The 21,836-nt window shown below is 43.0% G+C and overlaps 7 protein-coding genes across 7 annotated transcripts; 2 read left to right on the plus strand and 5 right to left on the minus strand.

The window, feature by feature from the left end:
* Positions 1 to 76: 76 nt before the first annotated feature.
* On the minus strand, positions 77 to 2,350 carry BCIN_12g04700 (hypothetical protein). Its single transcript, XM_001553865.2, has 2 exons — positions 1,585 to 2,350; positions 77 to 1,535 (listed from the first exon to the last, which is right to left on the minus strand). The coding sequence occupies exons 1-2, from the start codon at positions 2,028 to 2,030 to the stop codon at positions 434 to 436; spliced, it is 1,548 nt and encodes a 515-aa protein (XP_001553915.1). The 5' UTR covers positions 2,031 to 2,350; the 3' UTR covers positions 77 to 433.
* A 492-nt stretch (positions 2,351 to 2,842) lies between these two features.
* Positions 2,843 to 3,406, plus strand: BCIN_12g04710 (hypothetical protein; the record flags this gene model as incomplete). Its single annotated transcript, XM_001553864.2, has 2 exons — positions 2,843 to 3,251; positions 3,307 to 3,406. Exons 1-2 carry the CDS (start codon positions 2,941 to 2,943, stop codon positions 3,404 to 3,406), a joined length of 411 nt encoding a protein of 136 aa, XP_001553914.1. The 5' UTR covers positions 2,843 to 2,940.
* A 2-nt stretch (positions 3,407 to 3,408) lies between these two features.
* Positions 3,409 to 5,073, minus strand: Bcalg3. Its single transcript, XM_024696461.1, has 3 exons — positions 4,776 to 5,073; positions 4,459 to 4,703; positions 3,409 to 4,377 (listed from the first exon to the last, which is right to left on the minus strand). The coding sequence occupies exons 1-3, from the start codon at positions 4,954 to 4,956 to the stop codon at positions 3,478 to 3,480; spliced, it is 1,326 nt and encodes a 441-aa protein (XP_024552271.1). The 5' UTR covers positions 4,957 to 5,073; the 3' UTR covers positions 3,409 to 3,477.
* Positions 5,074 to 7,700: 2,627 nt separating this feature from the next.
* On the plus strand, positions 7,701 to 12,796 carry BCIN_12g04730 (hypothetical protein). Its single transcript, XM_024696462.1, has 6 exons — positions 7,701 to 10,444; positions 10,590 to 10,836; positions 10,889 to 11,326; positions 11,377 to 11,454; positions 11,506 to 11,853; positions 11,932 to 12,796. Exons 1-6 carry the CDS (start codon positions 7,746 to 7,748, stop codon positions 12,520 to 12,522), a joined length of 4,401 nt encoding a protein of 1,466 aa, XP_024552272.1. The 5' UTR covers positions 7,701 to 7,745; the 3' UTR covers positions 12,523 to 12,796.
* A 1,319-nt stretch (positions 12,797 to 14,115) lies between these two features.
* Positions 14,116 to 15,633, minus strand: BCIN_12g04740 (hypothetical protein). Its single transcript, XM_001553861.2, has 2 exons — positions 14,958 to 15,633; positions 14,116 to 14,782 (listed from the first exon to the last, which is right to left on the minus strand). Exons 1-2 carry the CDS (start codon positions 15,566 to 15,568, stop codon positions 14,443 to 14,445), a joined length of 951 nt encoding a protein of 316 aa, XP_001553911.1. The 5' UTR covers positions 15,569 to 15,633; the 3' UTR covers positions 14,116 to 14,442.
* A 2,019-nt stretch (positions 15,634 to 17,652) lies between these two features.
* Positions 17,653 to 20,002, minus strand: BCIN_12g04750 (hypothetical protein). The gene is made up of 7 exons (XM_024696463.1): positions 19,689 to 20,002; positions 19,502 to 19,642; positions 19,028 to 19,448; positions 18,806 to 18,963; positions 18,458 to 18,607; positions 18,018 to 18,402; positions 17,653 to 17,945 (listed from the first exon to the last, which is right to left on the minus strand). Exons 1-7 carry the CDS (start codon positions 19,944 to 19,946, stop codon positions 17,818 to 17,820), a joined length of 1,641 nt encoding a protein of 546 aa, XP_024552273.1. The 5' UTR covers positions 19,947 to 20,002; the 3' UTR covers positions 17,653 to 17,817.
* Positions 20,003 to 20,317: 315 nt separating this feature from the next.
* BCIN_12g04760 (hypothetical protein) lies at positions 20,318 to 21,833 on the minus strand. Its single transcript, XM_001553859.2, has 4 exons — positions 21,609 to 21,833; positions 21,284 to 21,541; positions 20,747 to 21,224; positions 20,318 to 20,692 (listed from the first exon to the last, which is right to left on the minus strand). The coding sequence occupies exons 1-4, from the start codon at positions 21,686 to 21,688 to the stop codon at positions 20,534 to 20,536; spliced, it is 975 nt and encodes a 324-aa protein (XP_001553909.2). The 5' UTR covers positions 21,689 to 21,833; the 3' UTR covers positions 20,318 to 20,533.
* Between the last annotated feature and the right edge of the window lie 3 nt (positions 21,834 to 21,836).

A 21,836-nucleotide genomic window follows, 5' to 3' on the forward strand; every position in this document is an offset into this window, starting at 1 on the left:
CACTATTCAGACACATGAAAAATCATGAATATTCAGCCACCGATGTTCAAGTGAAATTAATGCATGGAGTCTCGTGTGGTAGATAGACGATGAAGTTGTATTCTCCCTATCGTAAGCCATGATTAGATAGCCCAATATTACTGTAACTTTTAGTGGTCTTTCCGATATCTCAATATCAAACAACAATTTCCATCAACAAATTTCAAAAATCCCAATACAAATCAGAAAGCAAGTCTTTCATATATTGACGCCATGGTCCCTCCACATACGCTCATCAGCCATGTCCCAACGTCTAGGTATCATTTAAAACGCCATGGCACATCCACTCAGTACCGAAAATCCATGTAGATATGTATCCAAATTCAAAGCGCATTTCATTTTCAATTTCCGTTTTTTGCCGCGAAGTCGATCATCATGCGAGCATACCGTATGTTTACTCGTCTTTCTTCTCCGACTTTGGTAATAAGAACCAGCAAACCAGCATGACACCAAAGAGAAATAAAGCAATAGGATGTAAGACAAAATTGCCCACCGCCTGAGCCAAAACTCCGGTAGTGAAAGGAGCAATGGCACCACCAGAACTACCAAGAGCACTGATGACACTCATTCCACTGACTTGGTATTTGCGAGGGATAATGCGAGTAAAAACGTAGGCGGCACATGGGTAGACGGGGCCGAGAAGGAGACCGACGATAGAAACCGCAACAGCGTCTCCAATGACATTAGGGACACCCCAAACGATTCCTTCGAAAGCAGCTGATAAAATCACAACGATAACCACAAACTTCCTTTCGCCAATCTTGTGCCCGATAGGAGACAGCAAGAAACGACCGACTGTGATACCACCCCAGAAACCAGCAGTAACATATCCAGCATTATTGTTGGCACCTCTGACTTGTTGAAGGAAGTAGACAACCCATCCGGAGATAGAAACTTCCGCACCTTGGTAGCAGAAAATGAAAGTGGCTCCAATCAATACAGCTGGTAATTTAGCAGCTTTCAACATTTCCTTCAACTCCTTCTTTGCACTGAATTTTGGTTTGCTTCCTGATTGAGTCAAGTTGAGCAATGCCATTTCATTTGGATCCTCGTAGTCCCAGAAAGCCCATCCCGCAAATACTAGATTGGCAAGCATCATTCCGAGCGGAATAAAGTAGTAACGACTCCATGAAATTCCAGATGAAACAAGTGCAGTAGCTATCAATGGAGCAATGATACCTCCAATTCCGTAAGAACCATGCATGAAGCCCAACATCTTAGTACCATTATCTAGGTTGGCTGCGAAAACGTTTGACAAGGACAAGTTAATTGCCATGCCAAATCCGATGAATAAAAATGCCACGACAACTACTGCGAATGGAGGATTGGTAACGATCATCACATAGCCAATAACCATGAGACCTTCAGCAAACATTATAGATTTGGCTCTTCCAAATCGAGATCTGATAGCATCTATGAAGAAGGCGGCCGAAATATAGCCTACTGCCTGCGTGATGAATATGAGAGATACGAGTCTTTCTTGAATGCCATATGCTCTAAAGTTTGATCAGCAACGGTTATCGTTTCTTGGGAATGGATACACACATGATCATCTTTGGAATCAATGGTCCAGCTGCAGCATCACTCAAACCATTGCCAAAGTTTAACAAACAGGTCGCAGCCATTCTGAATCTATTTTTGGGGGGATTAGAGAAGCTTTGAACGATATATTCCGGTTCGTTATTTGGAGTTTGTGGCCGACTCTCCTCCAAAGCGCTTGGGGACGTTGAACCCTGCCAGCCTGGAGTTGACCATCCCGATCCAGGTTCTGCTCCAGGTGTGGTGGTTCCAGATGCAGATGGTCGATTGACATTTGATCCCCATTGTAAATTATCCAGCTCAATTGCATGAGGTTGTTGGGCTGAGTGATAGGTTCTGGTGACTGATTTCTGAGGAGCGGCGATGGGTTCATTGTTCGCAGCCGTACCAGCAGCAACAAGCTCGTTGTTTGTCGATACGACGTCGATGAATGAAGAGAAATGGGCAGCCATTGTGACTGTGGATGGTATTGTGTATGCCAGATAAGACAACCAATTGTATAGAAGTAATTCAAAATATGAGATTGTGTATGTATATATGTTAATGGTTGAGATGATAGGTGGCAGGGAAATTAAGAAAAGGAAATGGAGAGCTCAATGATATGTGCGAAACAATCTGGATTTAAACTGCTGAGGCAGTGGAATATTTGAAGTTCACACGAAGTGCTAATGACGAAAAGTACCTAGTAGTCCCTACAGACTAAAGATGATATTCGCCATACTAATTATGAAATTTGAGGTATGAAGCAGACTAAAATCACTAGACCAGGACCGGTGAGAAGGCTAAGGGCTTACAAATAAGGGTTTGGGGAGTTGGGGAAGAACACTAGCTCCATGCCAAGTAGGATCTCCGCCAAATATGGAGAAATTTAACAGGTTTTTGAAAAATTGGATCCATGATAAGAAGATGACTGCCGTGATTGGACCTCGATATACAATGGAATGCATCTGGATGTATGGGAATACTTCGGAAAATGCACGTTATATGCTCATGTAAGCATCTTAAAAGCATTTCGAGAAGATGACAACGTATAGGGCTTCGAAAACAAATTAATCCGAGTTGCCCAATACTACCTTGAGTCATAAATTTATGTCTTCTAGATCTTTTCTATATTACGGCGTCAGGGTTTTTTTCGGCTAAGTTTCCCCTGGAGAATACGATCACGGATAATAATAATTCCGAACCCCGCCAAAAAAAAAAGCATTTCCCAGGCACCTGAAAATTGATGGACGTAACAATCAGCTTGTTAAATTTCATCATCCTTGATCATTCCACACAATTCAATCGTCAGGTCTAGAACTCCTCTCTTCCTGAATCTCAAATCTCGAAATCAATTTAAGTTTCACCAAAAGGTCTTATACAATGGGTAAACCAAAGCGTAATGTCTTTGCAGCCGCCGAAGAAACTTCTACCCCGCCAGATACATTGACACAAACACAATCAATTGCTCGTGTTATCAAAGCTGAAGGAAACAGCTTATACTCCTGTACTCTTACTGATAAGTCAACTATTCTTGTCGAATTACCATCTCGCTTCCGCAACACGATCTGGATCAAACGTGGTGGTTATGTATTGATCGACACGAAGGATGCGAATGTGAGGGAGAATAAGATTGGTGGTGAAATTATAAATGTCGTCCGAGATGAACACATTTGGCGAAAGGAAGCCTATTGGTAGGTCTTCACATCGTACATGAATTATCTCGATTTTCTGACACCATCTCAATAGGCCCAAGGAATTCCCAAAAAGCTCCGCATACATGGAGGATTCGGATGACGAGGAATCGACTGTAGGCAAAATGCCACCCTCAGACTCGGACGATGAGTGATATGACCAAGATACGATATTGCACAAGATACCGGAGGTTTTGGGGCCTGAAGAAATTCTGCTCACGTCTGATTAAGAATTTTTCTTTTCGATAGCCCCTTGGCCTTTGGGCGCAACAAAATCTAGCCTGGTTCCCCACCATACACCCACCACGGTAATAAACATAATACCAACTACTACCATCGAGCTTATATCAGTACTTGGGTACACATTCCATGCCCATTCCTGCGCCCCCCATAAAACATATTGAAGGATTGGGTGCATGCCACTGCGCCAAAGTAAAAAGGGAGTGGCCCATGCAAGATAGGCATAAAATTGGTAGTGCAAGGATCGTGCGAAGAGCATACCAATTGTGGTAGCAGTCAGGATGGTTGTCATGATATAGTTTGGTGTTATCGTATGCGAGCAGGCGTGTAGCCTTTGACCCAATGGTTCCTCCATTCTCAGCGCACTTCGAATCATATCCGTAATCGGCTTTTCCGCTGGCCTAAGCCATCTAGTCATTGCGAACAAAGCCAAAGTGCTGACATGTCCTACCAATAGAGTTACAGAGAATTCTTTACTCAGAAATTTCTCTTCTCCCAAAAATCTCCAATTGACTGTCCATTTGAAAAAGAAAACCCTTGAAAACTCAAAAGCTCTACTCAAATAACCAATTGCATTTGTTGGGAGAAAGGAAAGTGCGATCACAACTTGCAATTGTGCCATGAGCCATGCCTGTTTGAGGGCTCCTTGTACTCCCTTTGTCAAGAATAACATTATTCCAATAGATGGTAATGCCAGTAACAGTGACATCTTAATTCCCAGGCCCCAACTATATGCCATGCTCCCAATTGTCCATAATCTGCGCTGAAAGAAATAGATCGCAACCCATAGGAAGAAAACCGCGAAGCCATCATTGAAAAGTCGAAGAACAAATATACTATGTAATCGTTTTGAAAGGACGAGCATTGGAAATATATAATGCGGTGCCTAGATTCAAAATTGGAAATTAGTCCATATTCTCTCACTTCTTTCCCTCCCCCCAATCCATATCCAATTATCGAAACCTACCTTAGCCCTCTTATAACAAGCCAAAACCACCCCCAAAGTTCCTAAATACAAAACTCCAAATATGCGCTGCGCAACCAGTATATCACGTCCATGATCAGTAATCCACCATAATGCGTAGTATATCCATACGTGTGCGGCGGGATATACCAGTGGCCCGGTTCCGCCTTTAATTTGAGTGTAGTCGCGCTCGCCGGATGCGTATTGGCTGATTTGTTCCATGTAGGCTTTCCAGTCTATTTCTGTGTCTGGAGAGAGAATTAGCAATTGGGAGGGAGGGAGGGGCAGACTTGGGAGAAGAGAAAGAAGGAACGTCATACAGGGAATGAAGTAGATTATGGCGCTGCAGAGGAACGATTCGAATAGGAGGATGAGCGCAGGAACATAGCGGGAGAGCCAGTGTTCGCCCATGGCTAATTGTTTGAGCTGGAGGTAGACATTCGTGGTTAGGGGGATGGCAGCCTTGTCCTCCTTTTTCGAAGCTGGAGGGGCGGGTGCCATGGTTGCAAACGTATAGATGCGTACCGGGAAAGATTGGGCAGAGGGTTCACAAATGAATGAATGAAAGAAATAGCAAGTACAAGAAGAGAAAGGGGTGGGAATGAGAAGATTGGATGCGAGGACACGAGTAGAGTGAGAAATTCGCGCGCAGTGTTACGTAGCTCTAGAAAATTAAGCTTTCGGTAGTGTTGCGTGGATGCTGGTCATGATTACAGGGGTGTTTGGAACGTCTGCATTCGAGATGAAACACGGCAAATGGTGGCAGTTTGGTGAAGGTGCAGGGCCGTCAAAACTTTGGATCTCATATGAAGTGCGAGAGGGATCTGAGATCGCAGCACATTGCCCAAAGCCCAAATTCATGCTTCGGGGCCATGCAACTACGGCGGCCTAGCCGATAGTCAAAGTTGGCTTTCAAGCAATGTTATGTTAAGTGACAGCTCTCCTCTTTTCCAGTCACCTATGTTTGTAACAAATGACCTTGAAGACCAAACTGGAAGGAGCGTCGAGGGGCCAGCAATGCGGGGCTGGTTGATGTTTCCTACTTCGAATATGAGCCATGAAAATTGAGGAAATCACGTGGGCTTGGAACCATGAAGCTGTCGATAGATGCTCATCCAACTACCGTCGTATATATGTCAGTCTGCACTCGGAATTCCAGTCCAACTCCGGTGCGGCAGTCAACATACATTGTGCTACACACATCCCATCTTTGAGTCTCTTCCAGACGAGATAATAAGGTTCGTGTGATTGCTCATCAATACCTCTTCTTATATTGTTTATATTCATCTTACAGTATTAGAATACCGAATCGGTTGAGTAGTACCATATCCCTCAACATCAGATATCATGAATACATTTATTCGGACTTCGTCATCTTTTTGCCTGCCATCTAGCACCTCAGTTGCTAAGCTACACTCATACATTCAGACCTCTCCGTCCCTTCTCTTGCGATTTATATCTCACGGCGGTCAAAGTCAATCTAGGTGTCGTTCGGGTCTCGGGAGACCCTCGTCCTATAAGATTGAGTCAAAGTGCAATTTCAAATCTAGAATCATATTGACTTCTTGTTCCCATCTATGATCTTCAAAAGATTTCAGATCCCTCCCGCATATCTTTCTCCGTTGATCATACCTATATTGCACATTTGTTTGCACATCAATTCAGACTAAATCTCGCAGCATTCTCGTCTTATATGACAACTTTATACTTCGCAGTATAGTTTGATTCAATGTCGCATGTTGAACAATCACAGTATACTGAAATCAGAACACCACTCTAAAAGTCTTGATCAACTGTAGACGGAGGAATGGCGGCAATCGATCTTGTCTCATGTTTGAAAAGACTGGAGTGAGGAAGTGGGAGACCAATAAGTTAAGTCAGTCAGAATTTCTCAAGTTCCCCAGACTTTAGACGGGGCCATGAGTGAATTGCACACTGTCTTCTTACGAAAGACTTGGAAGATGGATGTTTAATGGGAACTTTCATGCAATTCAGTTCATTCTCGTTGTTCCCTCCTTCCCGTTGTGATCTAAACGTGCTAGGCAAATGTTACCAGCCTATTAAACCTTATAAGTTCACTTACCCCTCGCCCCAATCTTCTACACTATCTTCCTACAACAAACCCGAAAGTTTATGATGAAGGGGGACTTTCATACAATTCGTTTCTGCCTCATCACTCACTCCTCATTGTAATTTGAGTGTGTTGAGCGGCTCTGACCCAGCTTAGTCTAACTCATCCTCAGTTCATGTTTCTACGCATCCTTCTTGTTGCAGCAGAAAATCCTACAACAAGCGTTGTTGAAATTCACACATTCACTTTTACCCCATCTTCCAATCCCTTGTGGTTTGAAAATATTGAGACAGTTCGACTAGTTAAGCTTAGTCTGTTTTTTCTTCTCAAGCTTCCACAATTCCTACTCTCTTATAACAACCATCACCACCACCACCTCCTCCTCTCCACATACTTTTTTGATATCAACTCTATCACAACAACAATTTACTGATACAATATATCCATATCAACGTCATTCCTCCCGGAGGAAAGCTACTTTCTACTTCTATCTTTACAAAGTAACATCGCGACAATCTTTTATCTTTTGATTCTCGAAGGCTTCATCTTGAGTCTATAGCATGCATAAGGCAGCATCACTCTGCTCATACCTTTACATAGTGAGTACGTTTTATTTGGAGGCCCAATGCTAGCCTTCCCTTCATGTTCCTCTTTGCCAAAGTCAGAGCTTGCAAGCTCTTTTGATCACGTTTTCTTCTTCTTGCTGTTGGCCCATGTTCCTGAATATCTGCCTTTGGCCCTTGGCATAGGATCTCACCTTTGCTCCAACGCCCGATTTTAGTTCACCTCTTCATCTCTAAACACAGGCTGATATCCTTTCCAAAGGCACAAATCGTTATTCTATAACCGCTGGTCAATCTTCTTACTGAAGACGAACCGCACTCACTTCTCAAATTTCTTCATGCAGATCAATCTGATATCTTGTTTCACACCAAATCAGTTCCTTCCCTTGCAAATTGAATTTCCTCACCTCCAGTCTCCATTTTTTTTAGCATCAAGTTCTACTTGGGTAATCATCAGCAAACCTTGCTGGCATTACATATCCCCGCTTTCATTTCAAACTTTGATTCTTCAAATTCAGATTCACTCGATTGGCTTTTCTGCTTTTTGCAATTTGCAACACTGAAAAACTGCCTTTTCTTCTGCAAAGTTTGGCTGGTTAGTACAACAACTCGAAGATCAACTCGAGCAATTATTTCAAAAGCATTACGTCGATACTATGTCGTCTAGCGAAGAAGAAAATTGTGATGATTACCTAGGCGAAGGGGATGGTGACGAATTTCTTGAAGCCGACAGAGGTCAGTATTTTGATAGTGTGAATCCTTTGACACCCTCTCAAGTTCAGCGACCGGCAAATTATGTTACACCACCCCAACCTCAACGCCGGATGCCTATCCAGCTTCCTGAAATTCACACGCGTGTTTCAGAAGTTCGTCCAGAGCCTCCACAAAGGTCTGCGCCTCCCGTTCAATCAACTCTTGCAGTTTCACAAAAGCCCTCAAGCCCAGAGAGTAGCGGCAGTTCAGATCAAGGAAATGCACTTTCAAGCCCAGAGGTTAGCGGCAGCCCAAATGAAAAAAATGCCTCTTCAACTCCTCAGGAGCAAAGAAGATCCTCAGTCGTTCTAGAAAGTCCTTCCATGTCAAATGATAGCATGCAAGATGTTCCGAACCCAATAGTTGATTCTGATAACGAGGATAGCTCATCAACAGATGGCCAGCATGCAGATGGAACAAGCGCCGACTTAATGCAAAGTATTGAGTCGCCAGACGTCGAAAACGAGGAAGATTTCGAGGCTACTATTGACCATGGCAGAATTCAAGTGGTTACAAACGATCCGCACGATGCGATTCCTCAAAGATCTCCCCACGTACCTCTACAGATGTCAAAAAAGCATCACAAGTCTACATTCGGTACTCCACATAATTCCAATAATCGTTTCAACAGAACTTCCAGTCATTCCCAGACCCCAAAAGAGCCACGCCAACAGAGACAAGCAGAAGTAGTTCCGAATGAATCTGACTCTGACGATGATTGCGTTATTATAATGAGTAGACCAGCACGTCCCGGAAAGCCAAGGATGGACCATCAGCCTCCTGTTATAAAGAATGAGCCAGCCTCTGATTTGACAATGAATGCTAGCGCACCAAACATAGCCAGTGTCAGCCCTGAGAATACCGTGGTGCCCGATGATTCTGACAGAGAATTAAGCCCTACTGAAGAAGAAATGATCGCAGCTCAAGTATCAATTCTACGCCGAACTATACATCGAACTCAATCTGAAGATGAAAACTCTCCCAGACCGGTAAATAATAGTAGAAAGAGACGCAGAGAGAGCATGGTGTACCTCGAGGATCAAGCAGATATTGACAATGCTATACAAGTTAATGAAGATGACAATAATTGGATGTATGCCCAAGGAGATGAAGGCGACGATTCACAAGAGGAATATGAGAACCTTGTGAGGTTACAAAATGCTTTGAACAAAGGCCTGAAAAAAGGAACTCTCGATTTCAACGGAAGTGCTGAGCTCAACAGAGTCAACCAAAATATTGCAAAGTGGAATCGCCTTAAGGCTGCTAAAGCTAGAAGTGCTGAGGATGAAGACGAAGACGAAGAATCGCTGTTCATCCCTGAAGAAGGGTATCGAAGATTTCAAAATGTTGCTGATAATGGCGAAGGTCCATCTTCAATATCTGACAACAGATTTGAAGATGCTGATGATGGCAATGCAGGTCTTGCTAAAATGCTTCAGGAAAAGTATGACAATGACCCTTCCAAAAAGCAAAAAGCCAAGAGAACACGTCGAGCCCCAGCCAAAAATGCTCGAGAATTCCAGGCTAGGGAACAAGCAAAAATTCTTGAGAAAGAAAAGGCAAAGCCACAGAAGCAAAAGGCTGGTGGTGGTAAAAGCGGAAAAGCTAAAGCCGGACGAAAAGGCAAAGGCAGGGGCAAGGAGAAGGAGAAGAAATCCAAAAAGGGGGCTGTTAAAGTCGATAGAAACATGAAAGAGGCTCGATTCATGGGACAACGCGGAGGACAAGATGACATTGGACAATTGATTTTGGATGATCTCATGAATTCCGATGCGATCGGAGATCGTCTTCAAGATCCTATTTTCAATTGCGCTCCCGAACTCCAGCTTGACGGACCCCGAACCAAAGCATCCCAACTTCAACAATTGTTCGCCAATATTCCAGAGGGTAGTAATAAGACCAAGGGAAAATCCGATAAAGCAAAGCTTTTGCAAGCTTCTCGAAGTTTTGGTTATGCACAAGTCAAAGCTGTCAATGGAAAGTGGCTTGTCAAGGGAATGAAATCAACCTTGTACCATCATCAACTACTCGGTGCACAGTGGATGGTTTCTAGAGAATTGAGTTCTGAGCCACCTCATGGTGGTCTACTTGCTGATTCAATGGGTCTTGGCAAAACTGTGCAAACCCTGGCTTGCATGGTTGGCAATCCACCCACAGAAGAAGATACAAAGCGCGGAGTGACGGCAACATTGATCGTTGTTCCCTCTTCAGTCATCTCCCAATGGTTGGAAGAAATTCGGAACCATGTCTACGAAAAGGCATTCCCAAAGGTAATGCAGTATAAGGCATCAATGAATATCCCCGAAGCTGTCCTCAAAGATTTAGACATTGTCGTTACTTCTTACACAGAAGTCATGAAGCAATTCCCTTTCCCTGATCGTAAGGGCCGGGAAGATATTGCTAGGTATGGGTATAAAAAATGGTGGAAAAGCGCTCATGACCAACTTGGCGATCTTCATAAGATCAATTGGCGCAGAATTGTTCTCGACGAAGCTCATGCAATCAAAAACAACTCTGCGAGAACAAGTTTGGCTTGCCAAAATCTGAAGAGTGTTTATCGGTGGTGTTTGACTGGTACTCCTCTTTTGAATAGGCTCGAAGAGTAAGTCGAATTTTCCAAAATTTCTTACATTTGAATGTCAAAATACCATTTGAACAATGGGAGGGTTGGTTTGGCCACTGATCACCAGAGGCCACTTGATTGTTTGACAGAATTTGAGACAATCGGAAACTGACAATTGACCTAGGCTTTTTCCGTACCTTCGATTTCTCAAGGCCAATTATGCAATGGATTGGAGGACTTTTCAGCAATACTTTTGCGATCCTGACGCTGACGATTGTAATAATCGTATTGCAACTCTTTTAAGTTACGCCATGATGCGTCGTACTATGAAGACCACGATTCTCAATAGGCCAATCATCACTCTCCCTAAGCCCCACCCTGTTATGCAACAGCTCAATTTCTCTCGAGAAGAGAGGATTATTTATCGGATTGTAAGTGTCCCATGTGGTTTGGGACATTCAAGAACTGATTCTTCTACTATAGACTGAGAACCGCTTTCGTGCAAACCTTAATGTGTTCCTGGCCAACGGCACGGCCCAACGAGCCTATGGAGTCTTCTTCGTTCAACTACTTCGTCTTAGACAATGTACTTCTCACCCTTTTATGCTTGAACGCACAATGAGAGAGTCCTGGACTACCGAAGACGTTGAGCGGCTTCGCAAGGAGCTTGGCAAATTTAAAGACACAAACGTAGCTTTTTACGAGCAATGCAAACTTTGGGTTACTGAAAGTGAGGAAGAAAGAGCAGAAGCTATAGCTAGAGGTGAAAAGGGAGCCGAAGCTATTCCTTTCGGACTTTCCAAATTTGGTGAAAGCTTCAAGTTTGATAGTGCGTTGGATTCGCTCAACGAGGAAGAGCTTTATACTCGGATCACCTGTCATCTTTGCTCAGATGTTCCAAATGAGCCTGTCATTACTGATGTAAGTCGGAAAGCTCAATAGAGTATGTAGCCATGCTAACATCTTTCCAGTGCTCACACATATTCTGTCAGAGCTGTTTGGAAAATCATATACACACGCAGATGCACTTGTCCGATGGTGATGACAAGGTAAGCAGCATCCTTAACAATCTTTACAGGAATCTTAATAATAAATAATAGTTCACCGTTTGTCCCAAATGTGACATCATCTTCGCTGATGCCTTACCCTATAAAGATCTCGAGATTCCTGATGATGACAACATGGACTCTGGTCTCAACCAAGCTCAAGAATCCGAAAGCTCATCTAGGGCAAGCAAGCGCCGTAAAACCACCAATGACAAATCTCGTCGTACACATGGAGTTATAAGCAAAGGTTTGGATGCACTTGATTTTGAACCTTTTACTAAAGACAATACTTGGGTCACCAGATCAGATTATGATCCTAACTTCCCCCTCATTCCAAGTGCAAAAACCACGGCGTTGAAAGCTTTGCTTTTAAAAGGCTTTGAAGAGGCTCCTGATGATAAAGTACGTTTGTCCAAGTAACCACCCATTTCCGACTTTTGAATGTTCAAATTAAAACTAAACAATCAACCCATTTGCTAGGTAGTTATCTATGTCCAATTCCGCACGCTAGCCCGTATCATCGGCCGCATGTGCAAAGCTGAAGGTTGGGGCTTTTTGTACCTCACCGGCGACGCCTCACTTGAGCATCGAAGCAAAGCCACCAAAGAATTTCGCAACCGTGACGATATTCAAATCCTGATCGCCGGCCTGAAATGCGGTGGTCTCGGACTCAATTTCCCATTCGCTAATCGCTGTATCTCGCTTGATCTTTGGTGGAACCACGCTGTCGAACAACAAGCCTTCGGTCGCATCTTCCGCATTGGCCAAAATAAAGAAACGTGGATGACGCGACTCGTCGTGGCTAATTCGGTCGACATGCGTCTGTTGGGTATGCAGAATTGGAAATTGAAAGCGTGCGAGAAGGCGATTGATAATAATGGAATAAGCGGTGCGAGCGGAAGCGCGGGAGGAACATTGAATTTGTCGCAGTTGGCGAGGTTATTTGGATTCTTGAAAACGGATGAAGATAATAATTTGTTGAGGATTGAACCTGATTATGAGGATGGGGAGGATCCGATGGATGGGGGACTTGCGCATGGGGGCGCGGATCAGGAGGGTTTGATGGGTTGAGCTTGGTTGGTTGGTGAGATGATTGGATGCGCAAAGTGATATTCTTTGAGGTTTTGAGGATGGGGTCAATATGGGAAGCAGGGAATTGATTTAGAGGTTGATATTGTTCTTTTTGCTAGAGACATGCTTGTTGGTGCGAGATTGGGGAAGTTATTTTATTATGATAGGTGGTTTCACGCGGGCGTTTTATCGATTAACGAAAACTCAGGGGGGGAGGAGGAAAGAAGGAGAGGTTTCTCTTAGGGGTTTATTCTTCAAAATACATGCATACACAGATACATACATAATTTCTCAAATTTAATACAAGAAAAGAGTATTCCATATTCCATATTCAAATAAAATTTATCAGTTACATCCTAGTTAGATGGCTATATCGAATTTCCAAATCATCAATTTGATTTCGAATATTCGATTCTTAATCTCTCACTTTGTTTTGGATACTCGAGGGGTAGGGTTTGGGTTTGGGTTTGGGTTTGAGATTTGAGATTTGAGTCTGGATGGGGTTTTCGGGGGGGATTAGCTGTAATGTAATGTAATGTAATGTAATGTAATGTAATGTAATGTAATCTAGTTGTTGAGGGAAGGTCTTTGGTCTGGTCTGGTCTGGTCTGGTGGATTAGGAAGATATTCGATACGATGTTCAGGTTGGAATTGTATGGGCTGTATTGAGTGTTTGATGGTATTTGGAAAATTCTTAGGGGTTGGGGATTGGAGAGTGAGAGAGTGAAAATGAAGGAGAGAATGGAAGGTATTTATTCAACACATTTTTGTTTAATTTTTATTTTTATTTTCATCTTCTCTTTACTCTTTTACTCTTTTACTCTTCTTTTTCTTCTTTTTCTTCTCTCCTTTCCTTTCCTTTCCTCCCCCTTTTCCTACAAAATGTATACATGAACATGAACATAAACATAAACATAGTGATGCAGATGGAGATGTATCTATATACCTATCCACCTATCCATCCATCCATCCACCCACCCATCCATCCATCCATCCACTTATATCCTCTCCCTCCCTCCCTCCCTCCCTCCCTAGCTCTTTCCTTTCCTTTCGTCTCCTCTCCCCATCTTCGGATTTTTCCATCTCCCTACCCTACCCTACCCTACTCTATCTCCTACCTACCTAAATATCAAAATCAATGAATCATTTCTTTTAGATGTTTCCCACTTCACAGCTTCATAACGGATCTGGAATCTTTGAAGAGATATATTTATTGTCTTCTTATACTTACTATACTTACTATACTTACTATACTTACTATACTTACTATACTTACTATACTTACTATACTTACTATACTTACTATACTTACTATACTTACTATACTTACTATACTTACTATACTTACTATACTTACTATACTTACTATACTTACTATACTTACTATACTTACCACATATCTCCATCCCCATCCAAATAAACACAAACAAACAAAGTTTTTCAAAAGTCAAAAAAGTTCAGAAAGAATGTCTTCATTCATCGCACAGTATGTAGAACCGAAAAAGAAAAAAAAAAAAAAAAAAAAAAAAGTAATCATCATAAAAATAATCTCTCGTATGTAAGATTTCAACGCGTGATTTGGATTTTGGATTTTGAATTTTGGATTTTGGATTTTGGATTTCTATGATATATATATGTGAGAGAGAAATTTCGTCCTCTATCGTTCTATTTATATGTCTGTCTGTCTACCTGTCTGTCTGTCTTTCTGTCTTTCTGTCTGCCTGTCTTTCTGTCTGTCTGTTTGCTTGCTCGCTTGCTATATATCATTCTAAGGGTGGTGAATTTATATATGGTATGATTAGTTGAAAAACGCCAGTGTGTAAATTATAGCACATGGTAGGTATCATATGCACAACTCCATTTCCATTCCCAATTCCAATTCCTCATCCCGCCCCCAACCAAACCTCAACTCCCACTCCCTCACAACAACCACCCCCCCATAAGCAGGACCAAAATCCCCGCTGCACACACCCCCATCCCTCCCACTCTCCCCGCAGCGCTCTTCTCCGGCACATTCCCCGTAGCCTTCCCGCCCAAATACCAACTCCCAATATCAGTTAGCTGGCCATCCTGATCCAGCATCGTCGCATTATATCCCACATTACTCACGCTAGATCTGAACGATCCGAAATACGAGTAGCGATCGACGTACGGGAGACGATCGAAATATTCTGCAGAGGTATTGAAGAAATCTTGGGTGGTGGGGAGGGGCTGGTCGTTGAGTGCGTATTCGGTGAGCCAGATGGATGTGTTGGGGTAGCTTTTGGGGGAGGGGCGTGTTAGTATGGGTGTGCATTTGGGTTTGGGAGGAGGGTTTTGGTGGGTGGAGATGGGATTGGATGGAATTGGGGAAATATAAAGAGGGGAACGCAAGAAATGGGAAAGGTCAAAATAAAGGTTGAGTAACGAGGGGCAGACAGAAAAAGAAAACTCACGTCCCGCGTATCTCCCCAATAAAACTCGCTAACCCTTCAAAATTCCCATACCAATGCAGCGGGATAAAATCCACCGTGCAATTCGTTCCCGCAGTCGCACAGGCGCTGAAAAAATTACTCAGCCAAGTAATTCCTCTCGGAGAACCTGTTACAGCAGGCGCTCCAGTCTTGATACCCAATGCGCGCAGCGGCTCAACCTGGCTGATCCAATTTGCAGCGGCGACCGAGGGGGAGATTGCTGATCCGCCCGTTGAGGAAGTACCGTCAGGTTCGTTGTAGGTGAGAACGTGAGTAACATTACGACCGGTAGCCACGAGTGATTTGATATCGGTGAGGAAGGTCGTCGAGGTACCCCAGAGCATGGGGACGAATTCGAAATCTTCTTGCGTTGTGCTGGAGTAGGCGGGGGAGGCGGCAATGCCGTAGTTGTAGTACCATGAGAGATCGGAGCCGGGCTGTACCCAGACTTGGTTGTCGCTGGGATATTTGGAATTGGGGACGAAGACGAGACCTCGTTTGGATGATGAACCGACGGTTTCATCGTTATCGGCGGCGCAGACGCTGGTTATGTAGCTTGTGATTGCTAGGAGAAGAGTGGTGCTGAGATGCATGGTGACGGCTGTATGGTTATCGGATGATTTGATTCGGGATGATTGAGTATGTATTTTTGAGCGGCGTTCAATTGACCGGCGTCACTTTGAAGTATTAAATATAAATATTAAAATAATTGAGACAAAAACGATATTGTATATTCTTGAATGATAATAATAAAATCTACAAACCCCGAAAAACAAGATATCTTCACGATGCACCTTCTTGCTGGGTTCAAAACAAGGCACAGATAGATACCAAGTTTATCAAATGAATGTAGATAGATACGAAGGATATATCGATAACAATTCTACTCGTCTTTGCAACAATACGAATGAGTATGGACAGAAGAGAGAGAAGAGGAAGAAGAACAAGAGATAAAAAGACAGACGATAGAAAGAAATAGCTACGGGACATCTATGCCTTTAGGTAGCATTTGCTATCTCCAGCTGAAAAACGAGCTATCCTATCTACTAGATAGAGATAGCTTCCCAATTTTCCCATCATCCGAAGCTACCTCCCTTCCTTGCCTTGGTATTTTTTCTCTCTCTTTACGTCGTACCGTACCCTTCCTTATGCATGTATTGGTTCGAAATCATCCAGGAACATGCGAATGGTTGGATGAAAAGAAATGGATAACTAGTTGAGAAAACGATAAGTGCACGGTCTGGTGGTCCTGTCTCGGTTCTCTTGATTTTTGTTAGTGACAGCGCTAAGATACTTTGGATCTATTTTCGGTTCTGGAATTTGTTGACATGCGTGCTTGGAGAGCTTGGAGAGCTTGGAGAGCTTGGAAACGGGAGAGCGACATTGCACTTTATGGGACTTGGTATGGATCATATGACTATATGTATTTGTATGGCGATATATCATATGGAGCAGAGGAGTGCCTACCACTTACTCACTGCCCACTGCATATCACATACATATCTACATACATATACACACAGCATATTCCCTCTCCACCAGCTCATATGCTGACCTCCTCAAGACCACTCTTCCGGCACTCGGGAAACACATTAGTTACACCCAAGCAATGAGCGAGTGAACACAGAACCCAGAAAAGAACGAACCACATCATCTCCCCAATCCCAAGAACCCTGACTCACAGAACCAAAGCACCACGCCAAAGCCCCCGAGAACCATTCGTGCCATTCTCTTCTAGCTCGGACTACCGACCACACCATCTCCAACACGACTACTGCAGGTACCAAAGCACTAATCGAGTTTATCTCATTTCATTACATGATACCACACTACACTCTTCTCTAGTTGCTCCTCGCAAAATAGACTAAACTGCGTCCCTGCATTCTCGACATTCTGACGAGCGTTTTAGTTCCCATCTGACTTCCCACGATCGCTAATTATTTCCTACTACATAGTACACACTACATACACACTCCAGACATAAGAATTTACTCACATGTACTCATCACCATGTAAGAGAGAAACAGCTGATTACCAAGAAAGAACACAGCCTAGAAATTTAAAGTCATCTTAGCTACGCACAATCAAATTCATGGTGCGTACGCTATCGAAGTATCAAGTTCTGGGATTCTATTGGGGTTCTTCGGATTGGATGGATGGATGAATGGATGGATGGATGTGCGCTGATCCAAGCTGGTCTGCTCGGATCCGATGTATTCGTCTGATCTGATGAGAAGTACGCCAAATAGTAGAAATTGTCATAGATATAGTTACAGCTGTCATAGAATAGAGTTAACAAATAACTAACTAACTAATTAAATAAATAAAAAGGGATAAATGAGCGAGGAGAAAGTTAATACCTAGGTAGGTAAACACTATATATCATTCATAAACCTACATCTATCTACATCTGATATGAAATAGGAAATATGAAATCCAAACCCCAAAATCCAAAAATTCACTCTAACCTACACATTAACCAATCAACCAACCAATCAATCAATCACCTCGTCTGTACAAACCAGATCAAAAAACCAAACCCTCCCAAAGAAAAAAAAAAAACAGATCTGGAATCTAATAAGAAGTATCATCTACAGAGTACTAAGATAATAATTCGAGAAAGCTAGATAGTATCTATCCATGCATCATCTAAAATCTTTCTATGAGTATGTTTATATGTAAGATCTTACATTCGACAGATCTTGTTTAGACTTTGATCAATTTGAGATTGTAGGAAATGTACAACCATGTATGTATATATGTATATAGTATCTATCCCGCACGCATCGCAACACATTATCTACCCTCCCATCAATCTCAACACAATCAATCAGTCCTTCATTCAAGAAACAATTTCATTCCCCAGCAACCTCCCAATCTCCTCCGCAATCTCCATGATTCTCTCCTCCGCCAATCTTCTCCCAATAATTTGCACGGCAACTGGTGCTCCATGATATGCTTCCGGATCATCTATTCACATATTAGTAAATTTATAAACACCCCCTTTGGTTATCACCCAATAAAGAAAAAGATAAAACTTACACTCCGCCTGCACCATCCCATCCACCTCATTCAACCCCTCATACCCCTCTTTCCTCCCATCCACCCCCTTATCAGCAAATAACACCGGGACCACCACGGTCGTAAAATCTAGCAAATTAATCACACTCGTATACCCATAATACATAAACTGATCATGGCGAACCGCCGCTGTCGCCGCCACAGGTGCAACAATCGCATCGATTTCCCTACCGAGTTTCTCTTCCATGATTCGAAATTGCTCGAGGTATTCGCATTGGTATGTCCATCTTTGAATATTGACGTCCCAGAGTTCGTTGAGGGAGAGAGGGGGGTCGGTTGTGTTTGCAAAGTCGGATACATTGGGGATGGGAGGCTCACCCGATGCGGAAAGATCGGCTCGGATGTCCTTGGGTTTGTTTAGTGGGGATCTCGATGAGAGACTTGTTTATAAATCGTCTTACCTTTCCGGCATCTGAGCTGTATATTTTGCCGAGGAGATCGTGAGCATAATCATGCTTGTAGGGCTTCCATTCAAAGACTTGATGCCCATTTTGTTTCAGAGTATCGACTACCTTTTGGATGCCACGGAGAATTGGGGGGTGGGGTAGAACCTGAGATAGTTAGCATCGTAATGTTTATATGTATTCTGTCTTTCTGGAAAGGGAGATTGAGCGCTTCCACTTAGCTGTGTTTACTTGAGACCTCATCATTACCGCAGTCATGGTCGGATATCAGACTTATCCTCGTTCCATGTAGCAATCGAACTGCCAGAAAAGTGTAGAGGGACTTAAGATGATCTTGAGACATACTTTACCATCAAAATCATAGTACCCGATCGTCAAGCCACCATTCGAAATTCTGGACTTTATAACATCGGCTTCCGATTGCCTCCATGGCATAGGGACAACTTTAGCATCATATTTCCAAGGTTCTTCTGCAAGAACAGATTCCACGAATAATCGCATATCTGCAAAATTCATTAATTCAAACACAAAGACTATCAAAAAATTTCTGAAGTAAGTTTAACATACCTACAACTGAATGGGTAATGGGACCACAAACACTGTGCACAGTTTCCTGACCCTCCATACTATTTGCCATCTTACCATAAGGAAGACGACCATGACTTGGACGTAAGCCATATAAGAAATTAAACGCCGCTGGTACACGAATAGAGCCACCGATATCAGTCCCAACACCAATGACTCCACCTCGGAATGCGATATTTGCACCTTCACCACCTGATGAACCACCACAGGACCAATTCTTATTATAAGGATTTACTGTTCTCCCAATAATGTTATTGAGCGTTTCACAGCACATTAGACTCTGGGGTACACTGGTTTTCATGTAAAAGACGGCTCCGGCTTTGAGTAGAAGCCTGACGAGAATTGAATCGTCATCTTCATACTTTCCAAGCCACGAAACATATCCCATAGATGTCTCAAGACCCTGATGAACACAGAATAAGCAGAAAGCCTATAGCACAATCGTGTTCGACTCACCTTGATTCTAAATTGATCCTTCAAAGAGATTGGTAGACCATGAAGTGGACCGACCGTTTTTCCCGTTTTCTTATAGTGCTCATCCAATTCCTTAGCTCGTGCAAGAGCCATCTCAGGAAAGAATTCGAGAGCACAATTTAGCTTTACATCATTAACATGGCTCATATTGCACCCATAAACTACTCACAAATTGATGGGCCAGAGCGGCTCTTTTACAAAATGCCGTTGTCACTTCAACGGAAGTCAATTCACCCTTCGCCATCTTGGCTACGAGATCAGTAGCTGACGAATTTGTGATGGAAATCTCGTCAGTAGACATCACGTCACAAATACTAGTATATCCCATCACACAATATTCGGAAGGTTGGGATTTCAAACGCCATTCCGGAGGAATGCTGGCGTCGATTCGATCTTTCTTATCTTTTGCAACATTTTGCCAGGACATCTTGTTTCAATTGACAGAACCAAATAACAGTTGATACTCAAAGTGATCCGATATTCAGTATTGGAGAGGAGGACGAACTTTGAAGAGATGACAGACGAAACAAGAAGATAGCACAACATCTTGTAGTGGGGCGAAGGCGCCTAGTATGTTTTAGCCTTGTAGGATTTGAGATAGTAGACGTTCCCTGTGTGGGGAAGCTGTGATGCTGTTATCTGTGGACTAGGTTCAGGCAGCGACTAACGATGCGCAGCAAATGTTGACATGAAGAAACGCGCTTGTAATCCAGGGCATTGAAAGCAACATTCCACGAAAACAATAATGCATACAAAGTCTCATGAGCTCGATACGGATTTTCGAAGATATAGGACTAATGCAATAAGACCTAAACGAAAACCATAACCTATTGTATGATACAGGGGTTGAATGTCTAAAAGGGGACGCAAAATAAAATACAACGGGAGGACGGGGGTGCCAAAGATCTCAAACAAATCATTTATGGATAACATCAGAACCAAGAACTCTCAGAATGGAAAGAATCTAGGGTATGGAGCATCTCATTACCAACGAAAATATACCTGAGTCCCCATCTAATTGGATGCAGAAGTTCGAGCTGAAGGTCGAGGAGTTTTGCTTGACGATCCCGACTCGGACAACAACGGTGTACTTTCAACAGTAGTTCCACCTTCGTCATCTGTATCATGTTCTCGCGAGCCTGCAATATATCCAACGATACATCTTCCATTGGACTGCTTAACATTAGTGAGTGTTTTTGAACCAAACGGATAAACGATTTCACTTACAGCTCCACCCTCATTATTCTGTCTCTCTCTTCTAGCCTTTATTTCGAAAGATATCCCCATAACCAACAAGCATCCTTGTAAACACCCTGTGATCAAGAAGACTCCCCATGTACTCCAACCACCGGCTCCCAATCTAGCGAAAAGACTCAGGGACCAAACGAAGCTGCCAGGAGTTTGAATACACATCATTGGTATACTCAGGCTTCCAATATGACCAAGATTGTATGTCAACCAGATTTGAGGCAAGTATTGAATACCTGCAAGAATCGTAGCTATAACGCCCAACGTGTTGGCCCATACTCCAAGGACATTAGGACGAGCGAGTGCCAATGATGCACTAACAACGATAGTGGCAAATCCGTGGAAAAGACAAACCAAAGCTACCGTGACAGCTGTACGCCATGTATGTTGTTGTTTATTGTCATCGAGTGTAGGAAGGGTCGGAGTTCGCGGGAAGAATACCATGAAAAGAACCAGACTATGTAAAAGGTGCTATTAGCATTCAACCGCTTCAATGTAAATATTTGCGCTGCGTACATTACGGTGAAGCAAAACCATTGAACCCCAACTTGGGCAATACCAAGTAATCCTGCGGCACATTCAAATGTGCTAACAGTTCTGCAACATGCCACATCGGCGCGAGATGCTGGCAGAACTATTATATTTGCAAAAGCGCATGTTCCTGATGTTGTACCGAGAAGAATGAAGAAGGGGGATATTCCCTCTGAGCTTTTGCGACTGATGATTCGATAGTGTTGAGGTAAGTAAGAAACGAGAATGCCAATGAGAATGAAGCTGGATGAGGTACATAAGTTAGAATGTTACCATGGTAAGTGAGTGGAGGAGTGGAGAAGTTCTTTACATAGATACTGCGAGGTTGATGTAGCTCACATCTTGAAGCTTTTGGCAGCGGTCTGATAAGTTGTCTGCAATGGACAACATGATGATGAATTTTGAGATGTGAATGAGACGAATGTATCTGCTAGTGGATAGTTAGAATACCCAAAGCCTCCTATTTCTATGGTGTATACGTTCAGATCATTGGCAAGAAGTCGTGGATGGTGATGTTTATCTCAAGTGAAGCTTCAAA

Source organism: Botrytis cinerea, chromosome 12 (genome assembly GCF_000143535.2).
Source record: "Botrytis cinerea B05.10 chromosome 12, complete sequence".
Taxonomy (NCBI): Eukaryota; Fungi; Ascomycota; class Leotiomycetes; order Helotiales; family Sclerotiniaceae; genus Botrytis; species Botrytis cinerea.

Bases quoted from the DNA above. Each gene is read 5' to 3' on its own strand.
- BCIN_12g04760 (XM_001553859.2), bottom strand. From the start codon at position 21,688: ATGTTGTCCATTGCAGACAACTTATCAGACCGCTGCCAAAAGCTTCAA. The intron at 21,542-21,608 runs GTAAAGAACTTC...TACCTCATCCAG, and splicing joins ATCAACCTCGCAGTATCTAT to CTTCATTCTCATTGGCATTC. The intron at 21,225-21,283 runs GTACGCAGCGCA...CCTTTTACATAG, and splicing joins TGGTTTTGCTTCACCGTAAT to TCTGGTTCTTTTCATGGTAT.
- BCIN_12g04730 (XM_024696462.1), top strand. From the start codon at position 7,746: ATGTCGTCTAGCGAAGAAGAAAATTGTGATGATTACCTAGGCGAAGGG. The intron at 10,837-10,888 runs GTAAGTGTCCCA...CTTCTACTATAG, and splicing joins AGAGGATTATTTATCGGATT to ACTGAGAACCGCTTTCGTGC. The intron at 11,455-11,505 runs GTAAGCAGCATC...AATAAATAATAG, and splicing joins TGTCCGATGGTGATGACAAG to TTCACCGTTTGTCCCAAATG.
- BCIN_12g04700 (XM_001553865.2), bottom strand. From the start codon at position 2,030: ATGGCTGCCCATTTCTCTTCATTCATCGACGTCGTATCGACAAACAAC. The intron at 1,536-1,584 runs GTGTGTATCCAT...ATCAAACTTTAG, and splicing joins TTGATTCCAAAGATGATCAT to AGCATATGGCATTCAAGAAA.
- BCIN_12g04750 (XM_024696463.1), bottom strand. From the start codon at position 19,946: ATGTCCTGGCAAAATGTTGCAAAAGATAAGAAAGATCGAATCGACGCC. The intron at 19,643-19,688 runs GTGAGTAGTTTA...AATGATGTAAAG, and splicing joins CCGCTCTGGCCCATCAATTT to CTAAATTGTGCTCTCGAATT. The intron at 19,449-19,501 runs GTGAGTCGAACA...TGTGTTCATCAG, and splicing joins AGGATCAATTTAGAATCAAG to GGTCTTGAGACATCTATGGG.
- Bcalg3 (XM_024696461.1), bottom strand. From the start codon at position 4,956: ATGGCACCCGCCCCTCCAGCTTCGAAAAAGGAGGACAAGGCTGCCATC. The intron at 4,704-4,775 runs GTATGACGTTCC...TTCTCTCTCCAG, and splicing joins CATAATCTACTTCATTCCCT to ACACAGAAATAGACTGGAAA. The intron at 4,378-4,458 runs GTAGGTTTCGAT...TTTTGAATCTAG, and splicing joins CTTGTTATAAGAGGGCTAAG to GCACCGCATTATATATTTCC.
- BCIN_12g04740 (XM_001553861.2), bottom strand. From the start codon at position 15,568: ATGCATCTCAGCACCACTCTTCTCCTAGCAATCACAAGCTACATAACC. The intron at 14,783-14,957 runs GTGAGTTTTCTT...CTCCCCCAAAAG, and splicing joins ATTGGGGAGATACGCGGGAC to CTACCCCAACACATCCATCT.